This window comes from Dipodomys merriami, unplaced genomic scaffold (genome assembly GCF_024711535.1).
Source record: "Dipodomys merriami isolate MVZ:Mamm:240054 unplaced genomic scaffold, mDipMer1.0.p SCAF_11, whole genome shotgun sequence".
Lineage (NCBI taxonomy): Eukaryota > Metazoa > Chordata > Mammalia > Rodentia > Heteromyidae > Dipodomys > Dipodomys merriami.
This window is the reverse complement of record NW_027202382.1, coordinates 16,653,927-16,663,002: the sequence shown is the minus strand read 5'-3', so window position 1 is coordinate 16,663,002 and position 9,076 is coordinate 16,653,927. Positions and strand designations below refer to the sequence as shown.

At 42.2% G+C, this 9,076-nt stretch overlaps 1 protein-coding gene across 1 annotated transcript; it reads left to right on the top strand.

Annotated features, from left to right (window-relative positions):
- Positions 1-1,248: 1,248 nt before the first annotated feature.
- On the top strand, positions 1,249-7,574 carry Exosc3 (exosome component 3). The gene is made up of 4 exons (XM_070010142.1): positions 1,249-1,604; positions 2,233-2,382; positions 5,066-5,217; positions 7,210-7,574. Exons 1-4 carry the CDS (start codon positions 1,281-1,283, stop codon positions 7,409-7,411), a joined length of 828 nt encoding a protein of 275 aa, XP_069866243.1. The 5' UTR covers positions 1,249-1,280; the 3' UTR covers positions 7,412-7,574.
- Positions 7,575-9,076: the final 1,502 nt, after the last annotated feature.

Genomic DNA, 9,076 nt, shown 5'->3' with positions numbered 1-9,076 from the left:
AGCTTGGGATAGGGAAGAGAAAATCACAATCCGTACTTTTTCCGTCCAGGGTGCTTTCCCCCACCCCTGCCAGAGAGGTAAAGAACTAGTTAACAAATAATTCAAAAGAACATATATTTGTTTGCTTTTTACTACGCTCCATGAAAGTGACTTGCCCCGCATCTTGCTAAATCTAGAGATGTTAATGATAGTGATTTCAGTTAACCAAAAAAAAAAAAAAAGTTGAAAATTGAAGCCCTGAAATTCCTGTACTGTGGATTTGGGTTTCAGCTGTTTTTTGTATCAGCAAATGAAGTGTGCTACAGTGAAAGTAGGACCAGGGATTGGTTTAATTTATTTTCCTAGATCATGTAAGTATGTTTTCAGGTTTTTGTTGTTGTTTTTAAAGGTCTGGGGAGAAGCTCCACCAGGCATGCCAGAACTTGATCCATAAAGAATTGGAACTACAGATGAGATCATAGCAAGGAAGGCAAATAGATAAAAGATAGATAGATAGATAGATAGATAGATAGATAGATAGAGAGATAGATAGATAGATAGATAGATCTATATATATATGGGGAGAGAAAGCGAGAGAGAGTGTGTGTCAATTGTGGGGCCTGAACTCTGGGCCTGGGTGCGTCCCTGAGCTCTTCAGCTCAAGGCTAGTGTTCTACCACTTGAGCCACAGCACCACTTCCGGCTTTTTCTGCTTATGTGGTGCTGAGGAATTGAACCCAGGGCCTCATGCATGCAAGGCAAGCACTCTACCACTGAGCCACCTTCCCAGCCCCTATTTTTTATATTTTTAATTCTTCTATTTTTCCACAATGTTAATAAAAATATTCTCCAGCAGCCACTAGAATCGTTTTATTTTTCGGGGGAAAAAATCCTGGTAAAAATTCGGCCACCTTTCTGTGGGCGAAGTCAGGAGAGTTCCGAGGCCAGCCCGCACTGAGAGTTCGAATCCCCTCAAAGCAATTCATAAGAGTTCTCGTGCAGCTCTACGAGCATCCTGTATCCGACACACGCGACTCCACCCCGGCAAGCGAGGCTTCTCAGTCGACTGAAGCCGTGCATTTCTCACACTGACCCACGGGCAGGTGAGGGGGCAGAAACCCCGGCCACCCGGAGAGGAGAAGGAACCGAGATCGCCCAAACCGCTCACGACGATCGCACTACGGAGACTTAAGAGTAAGTCCCAGCAACCGCCGCTGCCGGAAGCTGAGCTGCAGCAGGGCTGGCGATTGGATACGGCGCAGGAAGCGGAAGTCCTGGGGGAGGGGTTGGTGTAGCCCGCGATGGCTGGAGTGGTGTCAACGGCGTCTCCCGCGGACCGCGGCATGCGGGCGGCGCGTGCCGTGTTAGGGCAGGTGGTTCTCCCCGGCGAGGAGCTGCTGCTGCCGGAACAGGAGGACCCAGAAGGTCCCGGCGGTACTGGGGAGCGACCCTTGCGCCTCAACACTGGGGCGCGCTCTCGAGTGCGGGTAGTTTGCGGCCCGGGCCTGCGGCGCTGCGGGGACCGCTTGCTGGTCACTAAATGTGGTCGCCTCCGTCACAAGGAGCCCGGTGGTGGTGGTGGCGGCGGCGGCGGTGTCTACTGGGTGGATTCGCAACAGAAGCGGGTGAGCAGGAGCTTTGGCGAGGCTGTGGCGGGGTCCAGCAGGCTCGGGGTCTCCTTTATGGAGAGTAGTTTAGAATCACCGTAGTCCCTTCTTTAGAGGGCCCCTGAGCAGTAGTCATGTAGCTCGAGAAGAACGACCCGGAGAAAAAGGCATCTATAGACTGTCATGGGAGTCTTCAAAATCCCCGTGCCACAAAAGAGTAAGTTTACCTTTTGGGGTTCCAGAAGCCAGAACCAGTTTCAAATAACGAAAAGCACAGGCAGACACATTTGTTTATGGGATAGTTAGCTTCCACATAGGAAAACAACAGACTAGGCATTCCTGGCTGTGAGGATCACCTTGCCACTTGGATGCATGTGGGAAAGAAGTTAGGAGACTTGGGTAAGGATGAAGAGGTACGGGACACTGACTCAAATGAACTATTTGAGCTGGAAGCTGAGTGTAGCTTCTGCACATCACCGCACTTCAAAGATTCCTTTTCGCTGGTAGACCCAGCTACTGGGAGGAAGGCCGAGATGGTCTCTAAGCCCAGAAGTTGGAGACCAGCATAAACATAGATAAAACTGGCTGAAGATATCATCCAATGACATCTTGTCATTTATCACTGTTGTCTTGTTTTCTTTTGTAGTATGTGCCAGTGAAAGGGGACCATGTGATTGGCATAGTGACAGCGAAATCTGGAGATATATTCAAAGTTGATGTTGGAGGGAGTGAGCCAGCTTCCTTGTCTTACTTGGCCTTTGAAGGTGCAACTAAAAGAAACAGACCAAATGTGCAGGTAATGATGAAGGTTTTGGTTTTATCATAAAAAAAAAAACAGCCTTTCCTCTCAGAACATCCTATATCCAGATAGCTTCTGGATAAACTGTTTTCCAAGTTCTCCAGTATCTCCCAGCACCTGTTTAATGGTTCCAAGATCCAAGAGTTCTATAGATGCCACACTCCAATATCCGAGCTAGTTACATACTAGTTTGACATGGGTGCTTCCTAAGTCTTCTGTCTGAGTTGAGAGATTATGCTTGTTATCCCCCTTGCTATGTTTTGCCTATGTCTACTGCACAAGAAAACAGACATCAGGCTCAGGGAGGAGGGACAAAATATGCATTGTCATTAATAGCCATCTGTCCATCTTAGGTGTATGTTCTTGGAGCTAACAGAGGTGATCTTTTTAAACATAGGTTTTCAATTTGGTCTTTTTCAAGAAGGTTAGCTGTATTTTGTACCTAAGCCTGAAACTTGGCTCATTCACCTCTAATAAGTATTTAATGCTATTTTGGTCCTATTGGGCTTTGTCTCTGATCTTTTGCAAGTCCATCCTTTGGTTCCACTTAGCTAATGTAGTTCCCTTTTGTTAGGACTTCCTCATTTACTTTTTTTCTTTGTTTTTTTCAGAGCTTGAACTCAGGGCCTGTCCCTAAGGTTTTTTTTTTTTTTTTTTTTTTTGGTTGTTTTTCTCAAGGCTAGTGCTCTGCCACTTGAGCCACATCTCCACTTCAGGCTTTTTGATAGATTATTGGAGTTTTACAAACTTACCTGCCTAGGTTGGCTTCCTGTGATCTTCAGATCTGTCTTTCAATTAGCTAGTATTACAGGCATGAGCCTTGGGCCCCTGGTTCTTATCCTCCCGCTCTCCTTTCAGAGAGCTAACATACTCACTTACACGCTTGTCTCATACTTCAGGAGTCTTGATTCATCCATAATAGCTTAAACCATTACCAAACACTGAACTTCATGCCCTTTTGCCTTTGTTCTGGTTGTTTTTCTATCTTGATTGTACTTTTCTTGTAAGCCTGTGGAACACATGCTTATCATCTGAGGCCCAGACTAAACATGACTGCCTTTGTAAAGTCACCTCTAATCATCACTTTTTTTGTATCTTTCCTCTAACACTGAATTTAGCATTGAATGAAGTTCTTGTTTACGTGTACTTCCACTGCCCTCTGTAGGACCAAATGCTTCTCAAGGGCATAAAGTGTTTTTTGATCCTCTCTAGTTCCTGTGTAATTAAAAAAACTTTACTTAAATGAACAGAGGGCTAGGAATGTGGCTTAGTGGTAGAGTGCTTGCCATGCATGCATAAGGCCCTGGATTCAATTCCTCAGCACCAACATAAGCAGAAAAAGCCAGAAGTGGCGCTGTGGCTCAAGCGGCAGAGGGGTTAGCCTTGAGCTGAAGAGCTGAGGGACAGCGCCCAGACCTCACAACTGACAAAAAAATAAATAAAATTTTTTTACTTAATGAACAGAGGGCTGGGAATGTGACTTAGTGGTAGAGTGTTGTCTTGCATGCAGGAAGCTCTGGGTTCGATTCCTCAGTACTACATAAACAGAAGAAGCTGGAAGCCGCACTGTGGCTCAAGTGGTAGAGAGCTATTTTTTTGGGGGGGTCTGGTCATGGGGCTTGAACTCTGGGCCTGGGCGCTGTCCCTCAGCGTTTCAGCTCAAGGCTAGCGCTCTACCACTTGAACCACAGCACCACTTCCGGCTTTTTTCTTTTTGCTTATGTGGTGCTGAGGAATCATACCCAGGGCCTCATGCATGCAAGGCAAGCGCTGTACCACTGAGCCACCTTCCCAGCCCTAGAGTGCTATTCGTGAGCAGAAGAAGCTCAGGGACAATGCCCAGGCCCTGAGTTCAAGCACTAGGACTGGCAAAAAAAGAAAAAGAAGAAAACAAATAAGTGAACAGAAAAACTTTGTTTTTGTTGTTTTTTGTCAGTCATGGGGCTTGAACTCTGGGCCTGGGTGCTGTCCCTCAGCTCTTCAGCTCAAGGCTAGCACTCTACAACTTGAGCTACAGCACCACTTCCGGTTTTCTGGTGGTTTATTGGATAAGAGTCTCACAGACTTTCCTGCCTGGCTTTGAACCACAATCTCAGATCTCAGCCTCCTGAGCAGCTAGGATTATAGGTGTGAGCCACCGGTGCCCGGCAAACTTTGCTTTTATTTCCTTAGTTTTATAATCTTGAAGTTCAAATCTAATAAGTCTTTCATGAAGTAGCCATCATATATTTAGATAGTAGAATAGTGTTGATAGAATATTCTACAGTGATACTGTTTTAATCTGTCTCAACTAGTGGTATCAGATATGGTAGTCACTAGATACACATGACTTTTCAGTACTTGAAATTTGGGTAACTGAGGAACTAAATTTTAAATAATTTTGGTTAAGTAAAGTAACTACATCTAGATACTAGCTACCATATTAGACATTGCACCCTTGGAGTGCCTTAGGCCTTGGGATGGCTACTGGTCTGAGGATTTCTTGGTGTAGGTAAAAAGAGGTTTTATCTGTTAACTTCTCCTTTTTCAGAACTCATTTCCAAAGTGGAATCCTGAGTTTAGCCAGTCCTGTAATCACGACTTATAGGTAACTGGCATTGATGCCTATGGGAAAGAGCTAGTAGCAGCACCTATGGAGTGGTTTGCTGAGAGGAAGTAACTGTGTTTTATTATCTTGAAGGTTGGAGATCTCATCTATGGCCAATTTGTGGTTGCTAATAAAGATATGGAACCAGAGATGGTCTGTATTGACAGCTGTGGACGGGCCAATGGAATGGGTGTGATTGGACAGGATGGTCTCCTTTTTAAAGTGACTCTGGGCTTAATTAGAAAGTAAGTACTGATGTCTACTAGCTTACTTGCCTTAAAAAAAAGTTACTTGCTTACAAAGTTGATGAATTTAGATTCTTCATTAACACTTGAAATTCTCTTCAAAGTTAAAAGTCAGCTTATTTTAGCGTATTTGAAAACTCATGAATTCTGCCTCTTTATATTCATTCACTTCTGCCCCTTCTGAAATATATCATATTCAGATTTGTGTATTTTGATATCTGGGTTAAGAATCTTATTCATTTTTTCTCCCCCAGAGGCTTCTTGCTTTTTAAAAACTGATACAACCAGCTTCCCCTCATACTAAGTCCCTTGAATACAGGTGCAGTATGCATATAGGTACAGTGTGCACTGTACAAAATTATCAGGTTTTTTAATGGTCAAATGCAGCTAGAGCTGGGCACTGGTGGCTCACACCTATAACCCTATCTACTCAGGAGGCTGAGATCTGAGGATCGCAGCTCAAAGCCAGCCCAGGCAGGAAAGTCCATGAGCCTCTTATCTTCAAATAACCACCAGAAAACCAGAAATGGCGCTGTGGCTCAAGTGGTAGAGTGCTTACCTTGAGCTGAAGAGCTGAAGAACAGCACCCAGACCCAGAATTCAAGCCCCACGACTGAACAAAAAAAATGCAGCTAGGCTCCTGGGATTGAGAATATTATGTAGACATTTCAAGAAGGCTCTTCCACTGTGTCTGAATAGATTCAGTAGTTTTACTGAGACATATTCTGTTAGACATGGAAGACTGAACCTACCCAAAACTATATCACATTAAATGCTTTGCTTCTACAGCTATTGGCATTCAGAGGTGTCTTCTAGGTTTCTCTTTGCTTACCCATTCCTCAGATTTGGAGATTGAGTATAGAATAACACACTGTTAACTGAGCAGCAAACACTCTTGTGACTTTAAACCTGCTCCTCTCCAATTACTGAATTTAATTACCAGGAAGTAACTTACATGGTTAGGAAAATAAGTTTAAAGAATTCTCTGCTGGGTAATGGTGGCTCATGCCTATAATCTTAGCTACTTAGGAAACTGAGATCTGAGGATCATGGTTTGAAGCCAGCTTGGGCAAGAAAGTCTATTGAGACTCTTATCTCCAGTTAACTGCTAAAACCCCCCAAAAAACTAGAACTAGAGTTGTGGCTCAAGTGGTAGGTAGACTACCAGCCAAGTGAAAAAGCCCAGGGCCAATAAATAAAAGCACCAATAAATAAAAACACCAAATAAGCCGGGCGCTGGTGGCTCACGCCTGTAATCCTAGCTACTCAGGAGGCTGAGATCTGAGGATCGCGGTTCAAAGCCAGCCCGGGCAAGAAAGACCATGAGACTCCTATCTCCAATAAACCACCAGAAAACCGGAAGTGGTTCTGTGGCTCAAGTGGTAGAGCGCTCGCCTTGAGCTGAAGAGCTGAGGGACAGCGCCCAGGCCCAGAGTTCAAGCCCCACGACCGACAAAAAAAAAAAAAAAAAAAAAAAAAAAAACACCAAATAAAAAAGCAAAAACAAATTCTCTTAGCACAGTAACAATTTTTAAAAAGCTGGTTATAAAGTCTACAATTAAGATGTTATAGTAACTTCAGGGAAGAACAATACATTTATCTATTACACAACATTGATCACATAATGATTTTGATATGTTGGGGGTAGCTCACTATTGTGACCTCTGCATACCTTGAATATGGAAAGTTTCCTGAGTATAAGGGACAAAGCTGGACTCGGTAGCACATTTCTAATGTTCCTTTTTTATTTGTGAAGCTGAAGCTTGAACCCAGGAGTTGGAAACTTGTTTTGGCAACATAGGGAGACTCTGTCTCAAAAAGACAAAACTTAAAACATGGGCAGCCTATGCCATCATTTGCCCTGTTCTTGGAATGATGCTGGTAAGGTTTCCAGTGACTACAAAGAACTGCCTAGAAAAGGTGTCTTAAGAGCCAGGACATACCCTACTTACCACTTTCTTAAATTGCATTTTCCTTCCTTTTCCTCACCAGGCTATTAGCTCCAGACTGTGAAATCATACAGGAAGTGGGAAAACTCTATCCTCTGGAGATTGTATTTGGAATGAATGGAAGAATATGGGTTAAAGCAAAAACCATCCAACAGACTTTAATTTTGGCAAACATTTTAGAAGCATGTGAACATATGACATCAGAGCAAAGAAAACAAATCTTTGCCAGGTTGGCGGAAAGTTGATATATGTGGACTCTATTGGGTCAGATAAGCCAAGAGAATGGGTTTCATGGAGAAACTTTCAGGTAAACTTATATGTTCAGAAGACAAGATGTGAATGTTCATGCCATCTTTTAGAATTGAATAAAATATTTTTTATACAATAAAGTTACTAAAAGTTACTTTATATTTGATGTTAACTCTTTTAGTTTTGCTACATATAGCTTTTTATAATTCTATTTGGCATTACAGTTATCTTCTGATTAAAACTAGGGGAACATCTGGCCCTCAGACAGGATAAGGCCTACAAAATCATTTGGTACATGACAGAACAGACCTGTATGTTTCTGGTCAACTGCCCACAGCCTGTATGTCAGTATTAATAATTTTGTATGGCCTTCCAATGATGTTATAAATATCCAATAATCCTAGTTAGAAAAAAAAGATTCCTTAGCCATGAAATGTCAAATGCATATAAATTCTATAGGAAAATTATAAACAAATCAAAGTCATTTGTAACCGTCAGGACCAGAATATATGATATCTAGTAATCAGTTTACCCTGTGTATTGTTCCAAGTGCTTTTACATAGATGAACCCATTACAGTGACTGTGGAACACACTCTTCATCAAGTAAAATTGAGTCACAGAATTAAGCACATACATTCATACTCACTAGGTGAATGTATGTTTTCAAACTGGGATTACAGAGTAACACTATTTAGTTTATATTTTGGCTGTATTGTTTTTGACCTTAGAGCCTTGCACTTGCTAGTCAAATGCTCTGCCACTTGAGCTATGTCTCTAGTCCCTTAAAGATAGCTTACTTTGTAACATACTTTATTTACTTCTAACAAAATATACATTTCGTAATTCTTAACATTCAGTCATTTTAATTTTCATATTTTAGGATATTTTGGAAATTTTCATTTTTAATTTTTTGTAATAAAACAATATGATAAAGATTTCTGAAAGCAATGAGGTTTAAGGTTGGGCATTATAGACAAAGGGAACAATTTTAACTATTTTTAACAACATTTGGGACCAGAAGTCATTCCTTGAAGCCAAACAGAAAACTACCTGTTTGACTTTTGGATAAATGGGAAAGGTTTGGGATAAAGTTGGAGAGAAAATCCTATACAGTTTACTATATAAGCAAAGCCTTTACAGATAAAAATGAAGACTGTCAGTAGATAAAAGTTCAGCAGTTTTAAATCAGTTTTATTTGAGATGAGTTCCTTTGAGAGCTAGAATGAGTTTTTTTTCTTTTTGGTCCGGTCATGGGGCCTGAACTTTGGGCCTGGGCGCTGTCCCTCAGCTCTTCAGCTCAAAGCTAGCGCTCTACCACTCTTGAGCCACAGTACCACTTCCGGCTTTTTTCTTTTTTGCTTATGTGGTGCTGAGGAATCGAACCCAGGGACTCATGCATGCAAGGCAAGCGCTCTACCACTGAGCCACCTTCCCAGCCCCAAGAATGCATTTTCTTAAATTGCAGTCAGTGTAACCAAGAAGTTAACCCAACTGACAAGAACAACTGAAGCAATTATATCTAAGACACAAGAAAGGGAATAAATCTGTATACTAAGAGGTAGATTATCTGACAAGCTCATGTGTCAGAATGCAGCATATTTTCAACTTAGATTTATTGATTTTTTTGCTTTTCAATTTGATCTATTAGTTTGTGAGTCTG